General features: G+C 43.3%; 1 protein-coding gene across 1 annotated transcript in view; it reads right to left on the minus strand.

Annotated features, from left to right (window-relative positions):
• Positions 1 to 27,059, minus strand: part of LOC311521734 (deubiquitinase DESI2-like) — an 82,838-nt gene that overhangs the window by 24,531 nt on the left and 31,248 nt on the right. The window contains exons 2-4 of the mRNA XM_084630271.1: positions 21,469 to 21,541; positions 17,618 to 17,711; positions 16,383 to 16,524 (exon numbers count right to left, since the gene is read on the minus strand). Of these exons, the coding sequence (XP_084486397.1) occupies positions 16,383 to 16,524; positions 17,618 to 17,711; positions 21,469 to 21,541 (309 nt within the window). The remainder of the gene's footprint in view (positions 1 to 16,382; positions 16,525 to 17,617; positions 17,712 to 21,468; positions 21,542 to 27,059) is intronic.

A 27,059-nucleotide genomic window follows, 5' to 3' on the forward strand; every position in this document is an offset into this window, starting at 1 on the left:
ACCTCATCTGAAATTCTGTGTGCAATTCATGTTTAGGAAAGATGATTTCACACTGGAACAGGTGCAGAGAAAGGCTTTTAGGATGGTCAGAGGTACGAAGAACCTACTTCACAAGAGGAGACTTAATGATCTTAGCTTGTTTAGCCTAACAAAATGAAGGCTGAGGGGAGATATGGTTGCTCTCTAGAAATGCATCAGAGGGAAAAACACCAGGACGGGAGACAAGGAGTACTTGTGGTGGCACCTTAGAAACTAACCAATGTATCTGAGCGTGAGCTTTTGTGAGCTACAGCTCACTTCATCGGATACATGCAGTGGAAAATACGGTGGGGAGATTTATATACACAGAGAACATGAAACAATGGGTGTTACCATACACACTGTAACGAGAGTGATCAGGTAAGGTGAGCTATTACCAGCAGGAGAGTGGGGGGGAACCTTTTGTAGTGATAATCAAGGTGGGCCATTTCCAGCAATTGACAAGAACGTCACTCGATTACAGACCTAAAAGTGGCAATTCTTCAACAAAAAAAACTTCAAAAACAGACTCCAACGAGAGACTGCTGAATTGGAATTAATTTGCAAACTGGATATAATTAACATAGGCTTGAATAGAGACTGAGAATGGATGGGTCATTACACAAAGTTAAACTATTTCCCCATGTTTATTCCCACCCCCACTGTTCCTCAGACGTTCTTGTCAACTGCTGGAAATGGCCCACCTTGATTATCACTACAAAAGGTTCCCCCCACCACCCCTGCTGGTAATAGCTCACCTTACCTGATCACTCTCGTTACAGTGTGTATGGTAACACCCATTCTTTCATGTTCTCTGTGTATATAAATCTCCCCACTGTATTTTCCACTGAATGCATCCGAGGAAGTGAGCTGTAGCTCATGAAAGCTTATGCTCAAATACATTTGTTACTCTCTAAGGTGCCACAAGTCCTTCTTTTCTTTTTGCAGATACAGACTAACACGGCTGCTACTCTGAAACCAGGAAGGAAGAGGAGTTATTTAAGTTAAGAACCAAAACTGACACGAACAAATGGATATAAACTGTCTATCCGTAAGTTTGGGCTTGAAATTAGACAAAGGTTTCTAACTGTCAGAGGAGTGAAGTTCTGGAAAAATCTTCCAAGGGGAGAAGTGGGGACAAAATAATTAACTTATTTTAAGACTGAGTTTAATAAATTTATGTAGGAGATGGCATGATGAGATTGCATACAGTGGCATATGGCCCATCCACAACTGCTATTAGCGAATATCCCCAATGGCAAGAGATGGGACACAAGATGGGGAGGGTTCCAAGTTACTACAGAGAATTTTTTCCCAGGTGTCTGGCTGGCAGGTCTTGCCTACATGCTCAGGGTCTAACTAATCATCATATTTGGGGTAGGGAAGGAATTTTCTCTCAGGGCCAGCTTGGCAGAGATATTGGGGGAATTTCAACTTCCTCTGCACCATGGGGCACGAGTCACTTGCTGGTTTGCACTAGAGTAAATGGTGGATTCTCTGTAACTTGAAGTATTTAAATCAAGATTTGAGAACTTCAGTAACTCAGCCAGAGGTTATGGGCCTATTACAGGAGTGAGTGAGTAAGGTTTTGTGGCCTGCAATGTGCAGGTCTAACCAGGTGATCATCATAGTCCATTCTCAAAAAGAAAAGGAGTACTTGTGGCACCTTAGAGACTAACCAATTTATTTGAGCATGAGCTTTCGTGAGCTACAGCTCACTTAGAGACTAACCAATTTATTTGAGCATGAGCTTTCGTGAGCTACAGCTCACTTCATAGTGAGCTGTAGCTCACGAAAGCTCATGCTCAAATAAATTGGTTAGTCTCTAAGGTGCCACAAGTACTCCTTTTCTTTTTGCGAATACAGACTAACACGGCTGTTACTCTGAAACATAGTCCATTCTGGCCCTCATGTCTATGACTAAATTGAACAGCTCTAATCTTTTTAGTCTCTCCTTGTACGTCAGCTGATCCATACCCTTAATCATCTTTGTTGCCCTCTCTGAACCATTTATCTGTTAATCATTTTCATTGAGCTGAGAGAATCATTCAGTGCAGCCAAGAGTGTAAAGATTAGTGATGAAAGAATAATCTTTTAGACTTTTATATAGCATATTTCATCCCAAGGAATTCTAAAATGCTTCATAAACTTAAACTGATAATAGAAGCTATTCCTAGAAATCTGCTCATTTCACTGCTTTACTGTGGCCAGACCTGAAATAAAACAGCTGCTGTATTCAACAGAAAAACTACACAACCTTATGGCAGGAAATAAAGAAAAATCACCTCCAATTGAAACTGCAGGAGGAATTTATGGATACAGAATGTCATTATTAATGAGCTTCTGTGGAATGCTGTAAATCACATAACAGGCATCTTAAGACTCCTTAACCCCCATTCCACCATGGCTTCAATTACATAGGGCACAAACCTGTCCAGCATGATTCTATCAACCAGTGACAGACCTACACCCCCCTCCCTGCCACACACCACCACCTATTAATAGAGAGACCTTTGCCCAGAATTACAGGGGTGGGGTGGGATACAAAATCTTGTATCCTATCTGGATATGGCTCCACCTGAAAATCATGTAGCATCTGGAATCGCCAGATACTTCCCAGAGACAAGGTAAGTGTGGGAATATCTTTTATTGGACCAACCTCTGTTGGCGAGAGAGACAAGCTTTCCAGCTACATAGAGGAAACCTGCACAACACTTTAAAAAGACGAGCCTGGGAGCTTAAATTCATAACTTTGCTAGACACTAAAAATCATGGTCTTAATACAGACACTGAATGTATGGTTTATTATAACAATCTGTAACCCACTAACCCCACTTTCTGTGCTATGATTACACGGGCGTTAATGAGCCATTTCACCTTGAATGGTCCCTTAGAATATGTGATAACTGCTTATGCTAAACTATCTGTTCAACCTTGTACTTAGCTGTGACGCTCGGAGTACCTTTCCCAGACCTGAAGAAGAGCTCTGTGTAGCTCAAAAGCTTGTCCCTCTTACCAACAGAAGTTGTAATATCTTTTATTGGACCCTCATCCATCTTGTTTCTCTCATATCCTGGGACCGACATGGCTACAACACTGCATACAGACTCCTCCTACTAAGATTCTATTTGCATGCTTTCATCAGATGTGCCTGCCCAAGCTGGCTCCATCTGCCCCCATAATCTTGATAATCTTAACATGCTACCAGCCACTAGCAGCACCCTATCCACTAGGCTGCTAGCTTAACTCCTGCATGCTAACACTCACATTAGCCCGCAGGTTGCAATACCCTGCATAATCCCTCATTCAGACTCCATTTGCCATTATCTTAGCAATTTCAAAGTAAGCGTTGCCAAGGATTACAACCCCAAATCATTTGGGGTTTGGATGTTTACCAAAGTTCAGAGAACCCAACTGCCTTTGTGAGCTTCTGGGCTAACCCTCATAGCAGGATGCTCTGAGTGAGGTGATGCTGAATCTGTTGAACCAGAACACAAAAAAGATTTTTAGCTACGAAGCTCAGTGGTAACTGGTTCTGACAAACTTGGAATCTCACCATACAGTTCAGCCCTAGTAAGGACATGGAACTATTTTACTGCAGATTGAACTAAACCAGCTCAGGGGCTTAGGAGTCTCTCTCTTTGTTCTTCTGGCAGCCAACTAAGGCTATCTAATAAAAAATATATACTTTGCCCCTTACAGCACCTGTCATCAGAGGATCTGATGCACTTTGCAGATAATTAAGCCTCACACTATGCCCATGAAAGACGGAAGTATTAGCATCACCATTTTACAGATGAGAAAATGGAGACACAGAGGTTTAGCAAACTTGTCCATTGTCGCACAGTGAGTCAGCAGCAGAGGAAATAGAACACGGGAATCCTAGCTCACAATTTCCCGTTCTAACTGCTGACCTCATACGCACTCTCCTTCCATTCCTGTTGGTGTTGGTAGCTGCCAGCAAGCCGGTCTTTGATCTGTGGGCAACCACGGACCTAGCTGGGGCTGAGAAGTGTGCTAGCCGGACTAAATAGGAGAAGCAATTAAGTTCCTTTTATGGAATAAGACAGATAAAACAAAAGAAGCTACCACCCAAAGGCTGGCGGATAAGCAGCCAAGCTTTTGCATGCTTCTTTAAATCAGACCTCTGAACTCTAGGTATTGTCTCATTACCAATTAATAGTGAGAATCCAGAGTCTGCATGAGCCAGTAGCTATGGCCCCAAACATGTCTGAGCAACCTTCGTCTTGTGACATTGTGAGAACTGCCTAGTAGGACACAAGTTTCTTCAGTCACCTTCCTTTTATTCTCCCCAAGAAGACACTCCTCATCCATGAGATTTTCATCACTCTCAACCCTTTAAAAAACAAAAAACAAAACAAAAAAAAGTAACTATTGCCACTACTCTTAGTCCCAGAGCTTTGATCACCAAAGTGGGCACTATGTTCACCGTCCCTAGAACCAGCTCCATAAACCCATGACCCACCAACCAAAGTATCTTTCTAAATTCCCTCTCCATGATCCTGTCCAACTCGAGAGTCATCAGGCATCAGCAGAGAACTAATTCCTCAATACCATTCCCCACTGCCCATTTAGGAAACTACTCTTTGGCTCCACTTCCTGATCCAATTTGGGTGTGAGGGAGCTGTGATCACATGATGAAGAATTTCAGATAGGGAGGGGAGAATTAACACTGCCATAGACTGTCGAGAGGTGGCCAAGGCATACATGGGAAGGAAATGGATGCTTTCCACATCCCCACACTACTTTTCCATTTGGCCAATTTTGGAACAAAGCAAAGCAGCTCTTTGGTCTACTGGTTCCTAGATTTCCAAAAAAATCCAATAGAGACAGAAGAGGGAGCATTTGGAAACTTTCAGAGGAGCATACTGGAATTTTTGCTAAGGATAGAGTCAGGAAGTGCAACACCACTGAAGTCTGTGAAGGTGCATGAATTTGTCCCAACATGCTCAGATAATCAGTTCAGCCTCAAGGTGCTAATCCAAACCAAACTTCTGAACCTTGCCAGGTTCCACTTAATCATTCCACTAGCCCACGCTGTAATGATGCTTGACAGATGGGGAACCTACTGGCTTGTGAGTGGAGGAATAAAGGAGGAAAAAGGCAGCAGCAGGTGCAAAAGGAAGGAAAAAACAAGCATGGTAAGAAGGGAATCTGGCACTGGGATGATACTGCTTCCCACAAGTGATTTTTACCAATCAAATCTAGATAATCTTAGAAATATAGAGACTTCAGAAGAATAATCGCATGGGAGTTTGAACCAAATGTGCTAACTTCAGGATCAGTTTCAGTCTCTTTAAATAGTCTCTCTAGGTTTAAAAAAAAATTATGTGATCATTTAGGAGGCGATTTGGGATGCTTAACTCTCACCTCAGCATCCCAGAGAGCTCTTTCAGAACAAGTTTCTCAACCACGCAGCTGAATTCTGCTATCATTGATTTAAGCAGAATTATTGCCCATTCACACAGGCATATGTGAGCAGCGTTTGGCCCAATAGCTATCAGGGATTCTCTGTCTGTGCCCCAGGAGACCTGACCTGGTTGCATTGACTGATTCAGCCTTTTCCTGCTTGTCCCCATTATTTAAAAAAAGCAGCAGCAGGAGGGTTTCAGAGCAACTGTAAGACAGATAAATAACTCCAGGCTGGGAGGCTGCTACAAGATGCAGAAGGTTGTGACCTTTTCTGTGGCACTTCAGATAAATTACGCACACAAATCAGAAAGAAAATCATTACCCTTTCAAGAGCAGGGAGCAAAGAACCAATACGTGAACCGAGCACTGGCCCTTCTGTCACCGCAGCCCTGCAGTGTACTTCCAACATAAATGCCCTTTAAAATTAAAACCAGTTTGTGGTTCTCAATCCAGTACCTAATTATATGGACATCAGCTTGAGGATGTATCATCAAAAGGGACAGTTTGGAGCAGTCATGCATGATCTGTCATAGGGATCACAGAGCACACTTTTGTACAGTTTAAGACTTGCCTCTGCCCTAGAAGAATTTGAAAGGGAACTAGGTTATTAACAATAACGTTGCAGTTTGCTTGCACATTCACATCTGAAAGTCTCTGCTGGAGGCTGCCACATTCACTAATTTCCCACTCCCTTCCCAGATGAACCATGAAGGTACCACTAGGGGCAGCTAGGTGGGATCTGGGTTGCAGCTAGAATCATTTAGATGCCTAATATGCGGGTGCAGTCCAGTAGTTAGACATGTAAATGACTGTTAGGATATATTTCAGAGTAACAGCCGTGTTAGTCTGTATTCGCAAAAAGAAAAGGAGTACTTGTGGCACCTTAGAGACTAACCAATTTATTAGAGCATAAGCTTTCGTGAGCTACAGCTCACTTCCTCAGATGCATATCGTGGAAACTGCAGCATGCTTTATATATACACAGAGAATATGAAACAATACCTACTCCCACCCCACTGTCCTGCTGGTAATAGCTTATCTAAAGTGATCATCAGGTGGGCCATTTCCAGCATAAATCCAGGTTTTCTCACCCTCCACCCCCCCACACAAATTCACTCTCCTGCTGGTGATAGCCCATCCAAAGTGACAACTCTTTACACAATGTGCATGACAATCAAGTTGGGCTATTTCCTGCACAAATCCAGGTTTTCTCACATCCCCCCCACCCCCATACACACACAAACTCACTCCCCTGCTGGTAATAGCTCATCCAAACTGACCACTCTTCAAGTTAAAATCCAAGTTAAACCAGAACATCTGGGGGAGGGGGGGGTAGGAAAAAACAAGAGGAAACAGGCTACCTTGCATAATGACTTAGCCACTCCAAGTCTCTATTTAAGCCTAAATTAATAGTATCCAATTTGCAAATGAATTCCAATTCAGCAGTTTCTCGCTGGAGTCTGGATTTGAAGTTTTTTTGTTTTAAGATAGCGACCTTCATGTCTGTGATCGCGTGACCAGAGAGATTGAAGTGTTCTCCGACTGGTTTATGAATGTTATAATTCCTGACATCTGATTTGTGTCCATTTATTCTTTTACGTAGAGACTGTCCAGTTTGACCAATGTACATGGCAGAGGGGCATTGCTGGCACATGATGGCATATATCACATTGGTGGATGTGCAGGTGAACGAGCCTCTGATAGTGTGGCTGATGTTATTAGGCCCTGTGATGGTGTCCCCTGAATAGATATGTGGGCACAATTGGCAACGGGCTTTGTTGCAAGGATAAGTTCCTGGGTTAGTGGTTCTGTTGTGTGGTATGTGGTTGTTGGTGAGTATTTGCTTCAGGTTGCGGGGCTGTCTGTAGGCAAGGACTGGCCTGTCTCCCAAGATTTGTGAGTGTGTTGGGTCATCCTTTAGGATAGGTTGTAGATCCTTAATAATGCGTTGGAGGGGTTTTAGTTGGGGGCTGAAGGTGACTGCTAGTGGCGTTCTGTTATTTTCTTTGTTAGGCCTGTCCTGTAGTAGGTAACTTCTGGGAACTCTTCTGGCTCTATCAATCTGTTTCTTTACTTCTGCAGGTGGGTATTGTAGTTGTAAGAAAGCTTGACAGAGATCTTGTAGGTGTTTGCCTCTGTCTGAGGGGTTGGAGCAAATGCGGTTGTATCGCAGAGCTTGGCTGTAGACGATGGATCGTGTGGTGTGGTCAGGGTGAAAGCTGGAGGCATGCAGGTAGGAATAGCGGTCAGTAGGTTTCCGGTATAGGGTGGTGTTTATGTGACCATTGTTTATTAGCACTGTAGTGTCCAGGAAGTGGATCTCTTGTGTGGACTGGACCAGGCTGAGGTTGGTGGTGGGATGGAAATTGTTGAAATCATGGTGGAATTCCTCAAGGGCTTCTTTTCCATGGGTCCAGATGATGAAGATGTCATCAATATAGCGCAAGTAGAGTAGGGGCTTTAGGGGACGAGAGCTGAGGAAGCGTTGTTCTAAATCAGCCATAAAAATGTTGGCATACTGTGGGGCCATGCGGGTACCCATAGCAGTGCCGCTGATCTGAAGGTATACATTGTCCCCAAATGTAAAATAGTTATGGGTAAGGACAAAGTCACAAAGTTCAGCCACCAGGTTAGCCGTGACATTATCGGGGATAGTGTTCTTGACGGCTTGTAGTCCATCTTTGTGTGGAATGTTGGTGTAGAGGGCTTCTACATCCATAGTGGCCAGGATGGTGTTATCAGGAAGATCACCGATGGACTGTAGTTTCCTCAGGAAGTCAGTGGTGTCTCGAAGGTAGCTGGGAGTGCTGGTAGCGTAGGGCCTGAGGAGGGAGTCTACATAGCCAGACAATCCTGCTGTCAGGGTGCCAATGCCTGAGATGATGGGGCGCCCAGGATTTCCAGGTTTATGGATCTTGGGTAGTAGATAGAATATCCCAGGTCGGGGTTCCAGGGGTGTGTATGTGCGGATTTGATCTTGTGCTTTTTCAGGAAGTTTCTTGAGCAAATGCTGTAGTTGCTTTTGGTAACCCTCAGTGGGATCAGAGGGTAATGGCTTGTAGAAACTCGTGTTGGAGAGCTGCCGAGCAGCCTCTTGTTCATATTCCGACCTATTCATGATGACAACAGCACCTCCTTTGTCAGCCTTTTTGATTATGATGTCAGAGTTGTTTCTGAGGCTGTGGATGGCATTGCGTTCCGCATGGCTGAGGTTATGGGGCAAGTGATGCTGCTTTTCCACAATTTCAGCCCGTGCACGTCGGCGGAAGCACTCTATGTAGAAGTCCAGTCTGCTGTTTCGACCTTCAGGAGGAGTCCACCTAGAATCCCTCTTTCTGTAGTGTTGGTAGGGAGACCTCTGTGGATTAGTATGCTGTTCAGAGGTATATTCAGGCCTGTCTGTAAAGGCCTATACTCTAAGAATGTAGGTGTATTCTTACCACTTGGCTAGTTATAGAGGTATAAAAGAAAGAATCAAAATCACTGTCTGCCGGTGTAAGGTCCTTCTCTTACTATGACAGTCTGAGGCCCTGTGCTTAGGCTAAATCTTTGGCTAAGCAGCAGAGGCAGCCATAAGCTGGGAAGCGAATGGTCACATCCTCACATTCCAAACTAGTCACATTGAAATAAAGTGCTATTGGGCTGTTAGGAATACAATCCTGTCCTGATAACGCCTATCGCCTCCAGAGAAAGGGAAGTGCCTAGAAGATGTAAAAGGAAACTTAGTTTGATAGCATCCTGTCTGGCAAGAACTCACTTATCAATAGCTGGGATGTGAAATCCTCATTTCTTTGTTGTTCTATCACTGTAGTCCCCATTTCCCTATTGTTTGTCTGTATAATCTCTGTCTGGTTCTGTGATTGTTTCTGTCTGCTGTATAATTAATTTTGCTGGGTGTGAACTAATTGATTAAATAATCATGTTACAATATGTTAGGATTGGTTAGTTAAGTTTCAGTAAAATGATTGGTTAAGGTATAGCTAAGCAGAACTCAAGTTTTACTATATAGTCTGCAGTCAATCAGGAAGTGGAGGGGGGTGCGGGGGGAGAATGGGAACAGGGAATGGGGGTGGGGAAATTGGAATCATGTCCTGCTAAGGGCAGGAATGGGAACAGGGCCACAGGTAAGGCTCTGTGGTGCCAGAGCTGGGAAGGGGGACACTAAGGAAGGAAACTGGAATCATGCTTGCTGGAAGTTCACCCCAATAAACATTGAATTGTTTGCACCTTTGGACTTCGGGTATTGTTGCTCTCTGTTCATGCGAGAAGGACCAGGGAAGTAAGTGGGTGAAGGAATAAGCCCCCTAACATCTACATCAACCGCATCCACAGTTATTTGCATCCACCAACAACCGTGGGCATGAAAAGGCAAGGCAAGCCAAGCTGAGGCCTTGTTAAAAGTAAATCTGTCCTACTGTAATAAGAGAGGTTGAAATCAACATACATACCGCCTTTCTCTCTCAACCATCGAGTGTTCAGAAACTGGATCCAAATCTGAATGTGGTAGCTCAAGCCCATCTCAGATTGTAACTGGGTTTCTGTCTGAGGGACCCCAATCAATCAGCTGAGCCCAAACAATGGGAAGAGTGGGTGTTTTATTAAGATGGGACTCAGAACCTAACCCATCCTCCATGGGGAGAACAGAGCTCCTACTCCTTTCTGTCCTCTCTCTGTGGCAACATGACCTCTGTCTGCTTAACGTGCCATGGAGTCTGCCTTCAGTCCACGTGACCAGATGGTAGCCTCCAAACTTCCAGCCAATCAGCCAACTGAGTAACATCTGTATGGACACTAATTAACAGGGCCACAGCCAAATGAGGAAATTAAGAAGGCCAGACACAGTCAGCTAGCACATGGCTGTCCATCTCACCCAGCCGTGTTTGTGAAAACTAAATATTAACTCTTACATTGCCAACTGGCTTTTAGGCTGTCTCAGCTCACTCCTTCTGGATAAGATAGTTCTTTCCCTAGCTTCATAGTTCTACCCCTGATTTTGTATGCACGGTGAGCACCACAGGCTGTGATCTCATCAAATATCCCAAGTAGTATTGGCCTGACAGATAGCAATAATAGAAGCAGTAGTAGAAGCAGCAGTAATATCTAGCTCTTAACATAAGTAGATCTCAAAGTGCCAGTCAAAGGAGGTCAGTATCATTATTCCCATTGTATACATGTGGAAACTGAGGCATAGAGCAGTGAAGAGACTTCCCTAAGGTCACCCAGCAAGTCAGCAGCAGCACCAAGAATAGAACCAAGGTCTCCAGAATCCCAGTCTAATGTACTATCCATTAGGCCACACTGCCTCCAAGGAATGCCAAGCTGCTGTAGGAAGTGGCATTGATGATTCAGTAGGTAGCACTCTTCCCTCCATGTCAGAAGTGAGTCAATGCCAAGAGCGGTGTAAAGGCACAGTACTCCTGAAAGTGCCATCTCTTGGATGAGAGGTATCAAGAGAGGTCCTGACCACATGTACCCACTTGAGCTCCCTGGGGATTTTTTGCATGGGGCTGTGTGTTCAACCTGGTGTCCCTAGTCAAATCCCAGTTTGATCAAGTAATTACATTCTGCTGACCTAAATCCCCACATCAATTTTTTTCTTGTATATTCTTCTTTACTTCCAGTCCTTCACTTTTGCATAATGTAGCTATGCATTATTAAATAGATGCTGTGGTCTGCCTCAGATGAAGAAGAGCCTCTGTGGGGGTGGGGCTGGATAAGAACAGAAGGGGAGAGGGATGGATGAAGCAAAAGGGGTAAGTTGGAGGGTACATAGTCTCAAAGGAGTGAGGGGACAGAAGCCAGGGGATAGGGGCTTGAATAAGGGGAGGAGAGCTGGAGGCAAGGTGCAGTAGGAGCATAGAAGGAGAGTGGGTGGAGATTTGGGGGTGGATAAGAGCAGAAGGGTGAGAGTTCGGGTGTGATAGATAGCAGTACGGTGGAAAGAGACAGGCTGGGGGCATAAGGGTCTATAATACCTAGATTACATACCCCTTCAGAACCTGAAATTGAACCCAGGAATCCTGAGTCTCTGGCTGAGAGCAGACAATTTAATGTCTGTGACACCTACTGGCAAAGCGTGTTTCTCTGCCACTCTCCACTGACTGGTCTATACAGAAGATAACAGCCTACTACTGCCACTAGTTACTGCCTTTTGCTGTGAATGAAAAGATCCAAACCCTGCTGATGACTCCCGTGGGTGGTCAGTATGGTTCCGCATGATAGAATTAGTTTTTTCAGTTTGTTTGTTTAATTATTAAACTTTAATAGGAAGTTACATTAAAACCCACATAAAATGAATATTAAGTCAAGCAGTCAAAAATTAGGAAATGCCAAAATAAAAGTTGCCTGCACAACCTTAATTTGGCCCCCTTGTGTGTGTGCAATTTGAGAGAGAAACAACATATATGAAAATACAGACTTTATATAAACTTTAATTATTTTTAGTTTAAATGGGATTTATCTTAAGAAGCTTTAAAGTCTTTCCCCTAGAAGACTGAAATTTCCAAAGAGATAAGCTGCATGACCTGTCACCCGTTTTAAAAATAGGAAGGTTGCCAAATTATCATGTTTACCAGAAAAGTCAGAGACATCTGTCAGATGATGTCCACATGTAATTTTAATGTTGCTGATGGATGTTGAGAGGCTGGTGTTTTTGCTCGGGTCTTTGCAACCAGCTATTTTTACTGAATTTTGAGCCCTCACTTTTGGTAAGTTGGTACAAGATGTCAGCGAAGGCTTTCTGCCCTGAAGGGTCAGGGAGGAGAGAGATAGGTTAACTTCCTCAAAAAGGGTCTTGCGCCTCTTCCATTTTGGATATTTTTGGGGGTGACAAACTCACCCCTGTAGTGCTTGTGGTATGCAACAATAAATATTTTTAAAACTGCTGGCTTAAGCAGCGCTTTTTCAAACTGATGCTGGCCTAAAAATTACCTAACCTCTGATCAAGGTATATTTCATGCCTGATTTGTCGAAAGACCTTAGGGGGAGGTGCTGTAAGGTGGAGTGAGCAAAAATCGGAAACTATAAGAATGAAGGTTAAAGCCATGGGCCTTTGTCCACCAGCTCAACGAGCCAGCCGAGGGAAGACTGACATTCCTGGTGTACAAAGCAGGCCACCTTTGGGAAAAGGAAGTGACGAGAACAACAAAGACTCCACCAACTTTTGCCCAGTCTCCCAGCACCAAGCACTGTACCAGCTACATCATCATCTGGTTCCCTGACTGCAGCTCCAGCTCCTATTCCATCCTAGTCCAAAGGCCGTGAGCGCTACAGAGTTCAAACCCTGTTAAGTATTTTATTTTTCCTTTTCCTGGTTTTGTCTTATTTTATTAATTGGAAGATGTCCCAGGCCTTTTTTAGCGTTTTAGAATATGGAAGCGTGGCTGTGCGCGTGTGTGTGAGAGAGTGCCAAGAAAGGTCATGTGGAGAAGGAACTGGAAAGAAAGTTTAAACATCCCTGAACTCAGTCTCTTAAAAGCTATTTATTGAATGCATGTTCCACGTTCTGTAGAGAGAACTAAAACACTTTAAAACAGGCGGCTGTAAATTGGTAAATAAGAGTTGTCAAATTTCTTCTTTTGCGCTGCCTTGGATGAAGTTCTTTAGTTGGAACTTATAACCAAACAGACAACCACCTCCTGAGATTCATTTTTATGACTTATAAGATTAGCTGTTGTATAAAATAAATCTGATGATTTGACTACCATCCAATATTGCTGTTAATTTGTTGATTTGGTAATTGTATTTCTTAATTCAATTTAGCAGTGTTAATAGAAGTTCCCTTTTAGCAATATGCTTTCTTGATTTTATTTTTGTTTATTAATACTAATAAAATTTATATAATGGATACTGAATCTTCTCTCTTTCAAGAGGCAACATGGACCAGAACCATTGAGAATCTGGGTGTGTGTCAGCCAATCACCAGCTCCCTCCTAAATTACCCTTTGGTTCTCACAATTATGACACCGCTTTTAATTACATGAGCACAGTAAGGCATTTGATATGGTTCCACATGGGGAATTATTAGTTAAATTGGAAGAGATGGGGATCAATATGAAAATTGAAAGGTGGATAAGGAACTGGTTAAAGGGGAAACTACAATGTGTCATACTGAAAGGTGAACTGTCAGGCTGGAGGGAGGTTACTAGTGGAGTTCCTCAGGGATCAGTTTTGGGACCAGTCTTATTTAAATCTTTTTATTACTGACCTCAGCACAAAAAGTGGGAGTGTGCTAATACAGTTTGCAGATGACAGAAAGCTGGGAGGTATTGCCAATACAGAGAAGGACCGGGATATCATACAGGAAGATCTGGATGACCTTGTAAACCGGAGTAATAGTAATACAATTAAATTTAATAGTGAAAAAGTGCAAGGTCATGCATTTAGGAATTAACAACAAGAATTTTTGTTATAAGCTGGGGACTCATCAGTTGGAAGTAACAGAGGAGGAGAAGGACCTCGGAGTATTGGTCTATCACAGGATGACTGTGAGCTGCCAATGTGATATGACCATGAAAAAAAGCTAATGCGGTCTTGGGATGCATCAGGCGAGGTATTTCCAGTAGAGATAAGGAGGTGTTAGTACTGTTATACAAAGCACTAGTGAGATCTCATCTGGAATATTGTGTGCAGTTCTGGTCTCCCATGTTTAAGAAGGATGAATTCAAACTGGAACAGGTACAGAGAAGGGCTACTAGGATGATCCGAGGAATGGAAAACCTGTCTAATGAAAGGAGACTCAAAGAGGTAGGCTTGTTTAGCCTATCCAAAAGAAGGCTAAGAGGAGATATGATTGCTCTCTATAATTATATCAGAGGGATAAATACCACAGAGGGAAAAGAATTATTTAAGCTCAATACCAATGTGGACACAAGAACAAATGGATATAAACTGGCCATCAGGAAGTTTAGACTTGAAATTAGACGAAGGTTTCTAACCAACAGAGGAGAGAAGTTCTGGAACAGCCTTCCAAGGGGACCAGTGGGGGCAAAAGACATATCTGGCTTCAAGACTAAGCTTGATAAGTTTATGGAGGGGATGGTATGATGGGATAGCCTAATTTTGGCAATTAATTGATCTTTGATTATTAGCAGTAAATGCCCAATGCCCAGTGATGGGATGTTAGATGGGGTGGGATCTGAGTTATTACAGAGAATTCTTTCCTGGGTGGCTGGCTGGTGAGTCTTGCCCACATGCTCAGGGTTTACCTGATCACCATATTTGGGGTCGGGAAGGAATTTTCCTCCAGGGCAGATTGGCAGAGGCCCTGGGGGTTTTTCGCCTTCCTCTGCAGCGTGGGGCACGGGTCACTTGCCAGAGGATTCTCTGCACCTTGAAGTCTTTAAACCATGATTTGAGGACTTCAATAGCTCAGACATAGGTTAGGGGTTCATTACAGGACTGAGTGGGTGAGATTCTGTGGCCTGCGTTGTGCAGGAGGTCAGACTAGAGGATCATCATGGTCCCTTTTGACCTTAAAATCTATGACTCTATACCATTTTCCCACAAGACCCCTGCCTTATTCAATGCACAAGATGGACCTGCTGTGGGGATCAATCAAAACTGTGTAGTGACAGAGACTTTTGTCTATAGGATCTCTGCTTCATCTGTTGCAAAAGTTGGAAGGCATATAGTGAATCAGGTAGGGGATTGCAGGAAGAGAAAGAGAAGTTTCACAGTTAAGGCAGTTGACTGCAGAACTGGAGTCTATCTCTGCCTCTGCCACAGAGATCCTGTATGGTGCTGGGCAAGTCAGTTAAACCAAACTTTACATAAGTGGGCACTAATTGTGTGTTTCTCATTTTCTGGGTGCCTGACTTGAGACCCTGGGTCTGATTTGCAGAAGTGCTGAGTACTCACAGCTGTAACTGAAGCTGTGCTTTGAACGTATGAAGCGCTCTATAATGCTAAGTACTCTGAAAAATCAAGTCCTGGGGGTCTCAAATCAGGCATCCACAATTAGGGGGTGCTGTTTTACCTTAATCGCTCTGTGCCTCAGCTCCCCACCTGTAAAATGGAGATAAGGGTGTTGTGAACATTAATTAATTAATATGTGTGAAGCACTCAGATACTAAAGTGTTGAGTGCCATAGAAAAGTCCATGAGGAAATCAGTAAATCAGTCTTCATTGCAGGGTTTGGATGGTGTGTGGTAAATAAGACTTGGGGTCAAACATGGAATGCGGAGGATAAAAAGAAATATTGAGTAACTACCCATTTACTGAATGAGACTGGGGTCCTGTAGTAAAAAACAGGCTTTAATTACATGATTACATACTATCATAAGGCTGTCCCCCTCCCCTACTGGGCAGGGTCCCCCTTACTTCAGTTCTCTGATTTTCCAAGTCTCACAGCACACCTCCAAGTTCCAGTCCTCTCTCCTTCTTCCTCTTCTCTGTCTGCCTGAAGCAGGGAGTCTTATTAGGTTCCTAACAGGGCCTTAATTGACTGCAGGTGCTCCAATTAACTTGCAGCCACCTTCCCTAGTCTACAGGGAACCACACCTTAATTAGCCTTGAGCTTATATATTTCCCCTCTAGCACTCTACCACTGGTCCCTGGCCCTCCTGTATCACAATGCTAATTAAGTATGGCCTTCCAGTTTCTGTTGAGTAGCCAATACAATGTGCCAGAGTGCAGGTACTCCTGCCCTACAGCACTATTTCAGCACCCACCTCTTTACCACAGATACATAAGTTAGAGGTGAGCAATACAGACAATACCTACTTGCGATTAACCTGCTGTATTGGACCTCACTACATCCTGATTGCATGCTTTTGAAAGCTTAAGAACAGCAAAGAACTTTTGCAACATCACAAGGAGGGTTAAAGCCAGAGATCAGAGATTTGGTTATGGCTGTGCTGGCCCCAGTTCCCACATGAGCATTGCTGTGGGTCTTGAAACAGTAAAGATAAGTAGAAAATAGCTGTGCCAACCTCTGCCAGAGCAGTGGAGAAGTGATTGCAGTTCTTGTGCATGAGATGGTATGCATTGCCCTTGTACTCCTTGCCCAGCTCCTCCATAATCTTATCCACATCCTCTTCTGTGAAATCAGTGGTGCCCAAAGCAACGGACTCTCTAGTTTAAAAACAAAACAGGAAACATGGGAAGACACCGTGAAAAAGGTTGAATAGACACAGGCTAAAGAGAGAGAAAACAAGATACTGGCAAGTCATTTAGGCTTTAAATTTGGCAGGATTGGTTTACATGTACGTAGTGCTAGTGAAAAGTGCAAAGTGAATGACAACTCTGCAAGCTAATGTCCTCTATTTATCCACAAAAATAGGTACAGCCCAGACAGCAGCACTGAGACCTTCCCTACACACTACTCTGCAAAACTGCCTTAACTCCGAGCTGCAGGGACCACTTCTCTACCCATTCAGTCCTAGGTCCATCAGCTGAGACCACCAAGAAGTGTGCCATTTATGGTGGTGGTTTTTGTGATGTGGACTCCTGACGGTAAGAACTGGATTGAAAATTCTCCACCCCCACAAGGTTCATTTGACATAGGCCATGGATCTCAGAGGGTAAAATCCTGCAGTCAGTCAATTTCTTCTGAGCCAAATCTGAATCAGTGATCTAGGGAAGACAGGCTCCATCTTCCATTAACTGAGCCACAGTCCCAAAATCTGATCACCTTGAATATTTTATAATGGGGCATCTAAAATCCTCCCACTTCTGCTCTAGAAAGTAATGTATTCCCACTCTGTCAATAGGAAGCAGACAAAAGAGAAAACTTCCAATAGCTCCTGGTTTTGTGGAAAGCATAAAAAGCAATGTGTGATGTTCTTGTGCTCCTTCTACTGGCTCTGCAGCAGCTACCAAGGTACTAGTCTCAGAATTTTGCTGAGTGGCAAAACTGGAGCACAAAAAGAAAACAACCAAATTACAAAAAAGAACTGTGTTCATGTCAAACTGCACTTGAAAACAGAGGAGGAAAACGCTGAGCACTCTCTCAGATATCCTGCCCTATGTCCTTGTGCACAACCGTAACCCACACCAAGAGTCCTGTTGGACTGCTTTTGAATCAGGAGCAGGTGGAAACATGGTGGGGGTGGGAGCAGGTACTAGGAAGATGAGACTCAAAATGGCAAGGCAGGACTGATCTGTTGACCCTAAATAGGCTCATTGATGACGGCAAGATGAGGGGTGTGTGAAGAAGGGCCCTTACTTGAACTTAAAGGTCTCGCCAAGCTCTACCGCACTGCCAGGTGTGATCTCGAAAATCCCACTGAAAGGATAAGGATGCCCTCCATAGGCAAATTCTGACAAGGAAAGAAAGAGACTGTGAGTAATCAAATGAAGGCTGTATCAGGGAAAGTACACAGCAGCTGTCTGCATGGCTTACATCAGCAATGGTGTTAGGGCCATTGCCAGAGTCAGTTTCAGTCAGGCACTAAAATCCATCCTCCTACTCCAGTTACATATCAGCCCCAGGATACCCTCACAACCCCAATTCCCGATCATACTCCATCTCTGCTAATGCTATTAGTTGGCCATAGTCCTAGGCAATCCCTGTGTGGGGCTCTCTGAGCTGGCCTGAATGGATTTGGTCAGCAAGTCAAGGTGGCAGCAAAGCTTATTACTAAGGTGAAGAAATCCTAAAGTAATATAGGAAGGTGATGGGACTGACACCCAGTTAAGAAAACTCCTCTATTCTTCAGTAGAGCAGAGGGTTACCAAACACTGCCCAGCAGAAGGATACACAGGCAGTTTACCAGGAGTCAAAAGTCTCCACCTGATTTTTAGAAAAACTGAGCTAATTGCAACTGCACTTTATGCAGGTCAGACCTATGGAAACTACAGGACCCATCATGTCATGCTCCATCTCAAGTCAACTGTAAAAGCTGCTTGGTTCAAGATGGACCATTGCATACTGGAACATGTAATCGTCATGTGGCGATGGTAAAAGAAAAAAAAATCACAAAGACACTCTCTTCTAACACTGAACAAGGAGCTTTATTCATATAAGGAAAAACAAAATTACCCCTAACGCTATTCTGTCTCTCTCTCTCTGCTTCACTGCAGAGCTCCAGTCTAGAACCTTCCTTCCAACAGCCAAAGGTGCTGCCTTTTTCTTCTGTACTGAGTACTTTCATCAGTTTCAGTCACGTGGGATCTCAAGCTGCAGCTACGTCCAGTGACAACAGCTGGTGTTGTCCAACATTCTTCCTCATATGGTTTTATCAGGATTGGGTCTCCTGGTTTAAGGCTGGATAAGCTTTGGGCTGCATTCCAACAGTTAGAGAAGAAAGCCTCTTAGATCTGGCAACTCTCAGCCACCGCAAAGTATTTCCATGGTACATATCTACAATAGCTTTAATTCTCAAATAATGCATGAGAAAACTCTGGCATGTAAGGGGCACCTTTCCTAGATCTTTGCTGTTTATTAAATGTCTGAGTGGTTTGTGGTCCATCTTGAGCATGAAACTGCCACAACCCTATATGTACCATTTGATCTTCCCACATGCCCATATACTTGCCAAATGTTCTCTCCCTGTTTCGGTTTTAGGATCTGAAAGCCGTCAGGAGCAATATGCTAAAGGCTCCTATTAGCACCCCACAATAGCAGCTGAACTCTGTAGACTTGGAAACATCATAAAATATCAGTACCTGGGATGTGGTTAATAGATTCTTTAGATCCTCAAAAGCTTATTTTTATGCTTGGCTCCAGATCCACATAGAGACTTTTGTTTTAAGGAGTTCATAAAGAGCTTGTTTTTTTGAGGGTGGGTTAAGTATGAATTTTCTCCAATTTGCTAAATAAAATTTTGGAAAACTTTTTCTGGATCTGCCCTCCCCCCTCTTCTATCAATCAGAACTGTTGCTGGGTTTGTTGTAACGTTGCCATCAGAACTTGTTGCAATAGTGTATTATGCTATGTTCTTTCTGTGATTTCCTAGGAGTTAAATATAGCATCATCCAGAAAAGCTTCCACTCTCTCCAGGCCTTGTAGAATCCCACTCCTTTTCCATATGAAGATTTCTGGGTGCTTGTGACCCTGACTGGGAGGTAGCAAACAGCAATATCTTCTGAATGGCTTTGCAGAAAAGTTGGTACTGTTGGGGTGGAGAGGAACTTGTCTGAAACCTAGTGAAGAGAGCACTGTTGCACCCATTAACTTGGGAATAGTATCTTCTGTGGTGAGAAGAATCTCTCTTTTCCTTCTTACTGTTTCATTGAGCATCTTTAGATCTGTGCTAATAGTTTTCCCCCTTGCCTCACGACACTACAGGGGCACATCACTCCAGTGGTTCATTACTGCCCTTTATTGTGCCATTCCTCTCCATCCTTTCCAGTTTTTCTTTCGCTTTCAGGAGCAGTGGGATGGGCACTCTCCAGGTGGTACTGCACACATAGGGTACATCCCCTCTTCCAATAGGATCTGGAATGGCTCTGTTCTAAGCAGGCTCTGTCTGTTGAACACCATGCCAACATCCAGTTCTATGAGGGCCATCTTAATGATTGTGGCTTGGTCTAGTTTACTTGCGGTAGTCTCATTAACACCACAGGCTCCTTGCCTTTGTAGGTAAGTTTTGAATGGACTGAAGCAATGGATCTGTTCCCCTGGGCTATTGAACACTGTCCTGGGCTACTCCAGATTAGGACTAAGGCTTATCTTCTTAAGTCTCTTTACAAAATAATCACCTCTACCCCTGAAATTAATTTTAAATTTAACAAATGTTGCAAATCTTGAGATTAGATCCAAATCTATTCATGAACGCTGCCTTTGGACACAGATCCTAAGAAACACAAATTATTCACTCTTGCTTGTACTCCTTGATTCCTTTGCTTTGATAGCTGTTTTGCTAATATCCCTGTTTCTTGCACAACCTGTATGTACCTCCACCGGTGGCTCCTAGACACTACACAAATAAATAAATAAATAAATAAATTTGTCCTGTGCTCTCCTCGGCCACACCTGCCACAGTTCTGTCCAGGAACTCAGCATTCTTAAAAGCCATTGTTATGAGGCTTCTTTCCCCCTCCCTGCATGGGAATTTTTTCATTGCTACTTCTTTCACATTGCTTTGACTGCTACCTTGCCGGGTGACTTGCATTTTGACTAGTTCAGATGGCCATATCTGTTGAACTACCTTGTTCCAGAGGACCTCAGATGTGATTTTTTTGAAAGCTCCTTGTTTAAAATCTCAACTATTAGATGTTCTCTTACCTGCTCTCCCTGACAGATACCAAAGTCACGATGCTCTGCTTGTTCATAAAAGACCTTTAGAAATGCCATAAAAGCATAGCCATTCATATAGTACTTTCCTTTTTGGAATTAAATACTCACTGCCCTTTTAAAAGGCAATGTAATAGTTATTCATATTGATTGATTCCTCAGTGAAGGCAAGTGATTTCTAAACATTTTTAGCTTCACTCCCTACTGCATAAATTAATGAGCTGACTTATATTTTACCAAAAACTCTGTGGTAAACTTAAATAGCTAGTAAAGTGCTCCTTCCCCTTAGGCCATTCCAGGGGCTTATGAAACAAAGTCTTTGGCAAGGTTGAATTTTGACATTTTATTTTTCTCGCTGATGCAAAATGACTGAGTTTCTGAGACCATGTAATTGGACAGTGAGAAAGCCATTTTTCTGGGATTCTTTCTTCAGACACTGAACTAGGAAATGTATTAAAATAAGGGAAACTGTATTATCCTTAAAGCTACTCTCTGCGTGTCTCTTGCTTTGCTTCACTGGAGAGCTTTTGCCTATAATGTTCCCCAGTCCCTTCTTCAAAGCTGTAGCAGGATGTCAGGCAAGAAACAGTACTCTAGCTTTGCAGACAGCACGTCTACATTGAAAAGGAGATTATTTGCAAGGTCCACGATAGAACTGCATGAGATGCATACCATACTTTGGACACCCCAGTCTAAAAATAATTGACTGAATTTCCACTCCTCAGAGCCCCCTCATCCCAAAAGGCACAAACCAGGACACCAGGATTTCTTATAAAAAATCGTAAGATCAGTAGGATTGTCCCCCAAACTCAGATGTAACTAAAAAGAAAGCTTCATACCTCTGCCGTAGATCTCGATGCCGGAGTGGAAGACTCCAATCCCCAAGGTAGAGGTGTATTCATTTATCCAGTACTACAGTAAGAAGAAAGGTAAATTTGGAAGCATTAGTGGAGCATAAACTAAACACAGGACCTTGGTCTATTATATACCCTGGTGTCCTTTCCTCAAGGCTATTTCTCTGGAGTCTAGCAAGGACCAAACAAAAACAAATCTCCTCACTGTATTTTCCACTGAATGCATCCAATGAAGTGAGCTGTAGCTCACAAAAGCTTATGCTCAAATAAATTTGTTAGTCTCTAAGGTGCCACAAATACTCCTTTTCTCTCCACTGACAGAATACCATCCCCTTTAGATGTGGGATCTGTGCTTGCCCAACTGATGGGGTGATATCCTAACAAACTGTTCATCTGGACTTCACAGTATGGGACTTTCCCCTGGGTTTAGATGTAAATATACGCTCTGTACTATGAGCTCACCAAGAACCTACTACAGCAGCGGATGTTGGGGGGTTGGGGGGGGACATTTATCTCTCTGCATTTTAACAACATTAGTAAACACAGAGTTAAGTTTGTTAACAACAATTTTTATACCACCCATCCATTTGAGGATTTCAAAGCACTTTACAAACACCAATTTATTTAGGCTCACAACACCCATGTGAGTTAGGTAAATACGCTCCCCATTTTAGATTTTTTGTATTAAGGCATTTTTTGTGTTTACACTTAGGTAGCAAGTTTTTTGGAGCAGGGAACATCTCTTCTCACATGTCCATAAAGCACCATTCCCCACTATCTGTGCTACTACATAGGTAATAATTTTGCAGAACAAATGGAGAAACAAAAACACAGTGAGGTTAAGGTCAACATTTTACATAGTGCCAGCTCATATGAAATGCATCCATTTTCAGAAGGGCTGAGCATTTGCAGCTCCAAAACCAGCCCAATGGGGTCTCATACGGATTCCCAAAATCAGCGATCAACCTCAGAAAATTCAGTGAAAATGAGATCATTGCTTCCAAGTCCAGGACATCTTCATTCCGCCAAGGGCAGAGGAATTCTACAGTCCAGCACATATTTACTCTCTCTTCTCCTCCTCCAGATACTTCCTAGTGACTCAGAACATCATGGTCAGAGTTTTTTTGAGCACTGCTAGGACAGTTAGCCTCAATCATTTGTCACTCTCCCTGAATAATCCTGTAATGAACTGTTTTGTATATGTGTACCACTGCCCCCAACTTGTCACAGATTCTATAATGCTAGCACCTAAGGAGATTCTCTCTCAACTCACATAGTAGGGAGTCTGTGCTTTTGAAGCCAGAATATTTAAATTGTATCCCTTCTGTCTCTGTGGGGTCTGCATGGCCATGATGTGCAGCAGAGTAGGCACTTCCCAGTTGGCAGGTAACCACAGATTTGTTACACTTAATCCACATTCTGAATTCTACTTGTTTACGGATTATTGACGATGATTGAATACTGACTGTATTAGCTCTGTAAGATATCCCGAGATGCATTTGACCGCAACTCTATATAAAGTGTTGCATTGTTATACAAGGTGCAGTCCCAAAGGTGACTAGGAGGAGGTTCAACCCAAATACCATAAACCCCTAATTCCAAAATGCCTCGCTAGCAGTTTCTCAGGCATTACAAGTCTGTTTCCCCTGCGAGGAAGCCCCTAGTGCTTCTCCTTCTTTGCAGATCTTTGCCTTAAAACATATGCTCCCATTTCAGGAGAGCAGCTGGCAAACTACATGAGCCTCTGTAGTCCTTCAGCCCATCTTTTACCTTTCCCATTACTAAATCCCCATTTGTCTCCTCATTAGGCAGGCTTTTTAACTGAACTTTGTGAAGTGCAGTGTTTATGGAAGTGATGGCCTAAGAGCATGGGATTGGAGCTAAGTGAAGGTTGGGAACTTCTGCCTGTGCCCCTTGGTCTCAATTAACAGCAAACCCTCCCTTTGAGCAACAGACACCTTGTTTCAGGGAAGGAAGGGAGGATCCCCCAGTAGTGGTCCCATTCCACAGTTTCTACTCTTCTCCACCAATTTCTGTTTCTGTCTGTGACACCAAGCAGCCCTGTATTCACACCCTACACACTATTGTAATAATCTTTGTTCAAAATATGCCTTGTGAGGTACCATTTGAAAACTAACAACTTACTAATATTTGTGTGCAACGTATGTACACCATGAGTATTAAGAGTTACAAATCTATGCTGGAATTATAACTAAAGCATGTGTGAACCAGGGAGTTGTTAAACCTGTCTATCTTAAACAAAGGAATGTGTGTTTACCTCAATTTACATATAAATAGTAAACAGACTCATCAAGCTAACAAGGGATGGAGGCAAATCTACACTAACAAAAGGACACTAACAAGTGGGGGAGAAGACGCATGGTGTCTACCTCCAGCAGGAGAGAGAAGCTTGGTCTGGGTTTTACTTTTCAGAAGAATTCATTTCAAAGGTTTACTGGGCTATAAAGATGGGGAGAGGCAGGTTAACCTCAAATGATAATCAACTGATTGTACACAATATTACTGTATTATAAAAGTATAGAGAGTGAGGTCTTTTCGGAAATCTGATGACACACGGGTGATTAATATAATTGTGAAATGTATGTATTAACACAATGTAAGGAATTATGGATATTCATTGATATTAGGCTGTACTGTCTGCCCAGACAGTGGGGAATGTCACAGTTATCTACCTGTCTCCTATATACATTAAGATGGTGGAATCAGAAACAATGGAAGACCCATTTACATAGAAATCATATAGGGAGATGGGAAGCCCACAGGAAGAACAGACCAGCATGAACAACAAGGAGTCCTTGTGCCACCTTAGAGACTAAATTTAATTTGGGCATAAGCTTTTGTGGGCTAAAACCCACTTCATCAGATGCATGGAGTGAAAAATACAGTAGCAGTATATATATTACAGCACATGCAAATATGGCAGTTGCCTTACCAAATTGCAGGGTCAGTGCTAATGAGGCCAATTCAATCAAGGTGGAAGTCGCCCATTCCCAACAGTTGACAAGAAGGTGTGAGTATCAACAGAGAGAAAATTACTCATCCTGCCTCATGAAGCAAGGTCACTGAACTTGGGAGATATAAGCAAGGGCAGAAGCTATCTTTGGCATCCATCACTAGACAGACAGAAGGGGCCAAAGCTTTTGGAGGCTGAGAAAGATGGGTCCTTAAACCAAGGCGGGGGCGGACAGAAGTCTCTGGAACCGAATATAGGTGAGAAACCTGCTTAGGCAAAAACCTTTTCACCTAAGGTGACAAAGGCGCCAGCATATGGGCCTCTGGAAGAGATCCTGACCAAGGAATGGATCATTCACCATCTTGCTCGAAGACTGTTGGTGAGAAACACCATCTTAAATAAAGCCTTGAATCAAATCTTTAGGCTTTTCGATGAGCTTTCATTTTTATTTGATTGTAACCCTTTCTAACATTGTCTCTTATACTTCAACTCACTGAAAAACCTATCTGCTTTTATTAATAAACTTGTTTCACTATTAAACCAATATTGTTCTGTTCATACTAAAATGAACATCAGCTCCAGATAATGTGGCAAAGTGGTGTGTTTTCACTCCTTAAAGGAGCACACAAACCATATTATTTCTCTGAAGTGTGCAGGGCTGGACATTGCAGAGCACACAGTTTGGAGAAAATTCAGGACTGAGTGTGTTGGGGTCACCCTGAAAGTAGTAACGAAGGCTGGTAGAAGCCAGAGTAGGGCTGTAGACTGGCTGCTGAGGTCAGAACTGCTGAACCAGGGCTGTCTAGCACACAGACACTCAGGGTGTGACCTACTTGCTAGTAGGATGGTTGTGAGTGGCCCCGGTGAGGAGCTACAGCAAAGCATTGTGAGGCACCCAAGATTGCAGGACACAACCCCTCAATGGTCTGGATTGCACCCTAGGAAGTGACGCTATCCTCATTCTCTAATTGCTGTTCATCTCTCTGATAATTTCATCCCCTATTTCCCCCAGTTGCCTTCCTCTATTCTCACTGGCTGGCTGCTCACATGCTCACTTCATTCTGCTAAGCTTCAGAGGAGGCCTGGAACTGAGCCTGATTTCTGAACCTTCTGAGGGTCACTCGCCACACAGTCCAACGGCATGTGTTGCCTCCACACCTCAGGCTAAGTAGCAACAATGCCTCATAGCATTTGCAGGCTCTGCCAACCCAGATGGTTGGAGGAATAAGGAACCTGGAAGTAGGGGGAAGTTTTTAAATTAGAAATGGGCTCAAACCTCAAAATTCAGATAAAGATTTTGAAAATCCCGAAGTACAGCAACTTGGCCCTGGTGCTTTGCTTCTGCCTATTATACTAGTAGGAGTCATTTGAAGAGGCTGAATCTGCATCAAGCTTTAGATTTCAAACACCCTCAATCCTGAATGTTTATTGGAATGGGGATTGGGTTTGGGCCCATGACTATTTCAGATACAAAAAACATCCCCATGATTGTCATCAGAGGCACCAAAAAGCAAAGCAGCTTTGCAGCAAGGGTTACCATTGTCCTCACCTCATCCCTGTCTCCAGAGAGCTGCAGAAGCTGTCTCAAGGCTATGCTGAACATGCAGCAAACACCTGCCGGCACTTTGGCACAGTCCTTAGGAGATCTCGGGACATGACTGCTCTACACTGAGCACATCAGTCAGATTATTTTCCTGCTGAGCAAATGAGTCAGATCTGAAATCTGGTTTGTACAAGCACACAGAAACTTGCCTATTCTGTCTGCATTTCTGAGTGTAACAGAATCATAGAATATCAGGGTTGGAAGGGACCTCAGGAGATCATCTAGTCCAACCCGCTGCTTAAAGCGGGACCAATCCCCAATTTTTGCTCCAGATTTCTAAATGGCCCCCTCAAGGATTGAACTCACAACCCACAAAGGGTTTAGCAGGCCAATGATCAAACCATTGAGCACAGCTATCAATTAAGTCAGCAAATACTGATCCCCGTCAGATGACAGGGTTATTGGTCTTTGTAACTGACACAAAGGCCCAGTAGTGCCAACTGGCAAAGTGTTCCCTGTTCTTTACTAGTAACTCCTACCTCAGAAGAGACAAACTCACAACACCTAATACACCACTTTCATGGAATTTATCCATAAGAGGTAGCCTATGAGGGCTCTACTGAAAGCTTACAACTTAGTGATACTCATAGTCATTGGGAGGTGCATGCACAGGTAATATTTAAGGAATAATGTGACTATATTGAAAATTATTTCCTTATGGTCTTGGAGTGACAGTGAGTCATCAGGAAATCATATATCTCGGTGATGGACCATTCAGGTGGGAGGCAGCTGTCACCCCTGCATGGTCAGTCAATTACATAATGTATTGCCCAGTTATCCACCATTACAACCACCAGTGCTTAATTTGTAATGAAAGAGGTGCTGGGGCTCAAGCAATTTTTTTACATTCATAACTGATGCAGCAAGCCCAGAGGTGCCAGGGCTATGAACTGCCAAGCCTAGAGGTGCCAGACCAGCTCAGTCCTGGCAAGCCTTAGCACAAATTAAGCACTGACAACAACCCAGAAAAGTCAATGGAGAACCATCAAAGATAAACTA

This window comes from Lepidochelys olivacea (assembly GCF_965140295.1).
Source record: "Lepidochelys olivacea isolate rLepOli2 genome assembly, chromosome: 6".
Taxonomy (NCBI): Eukaryota; Metazoa; Chordata; order Testudines; family Cheloniidae; genus Lepidochelys; species Lepidochelys olivacea.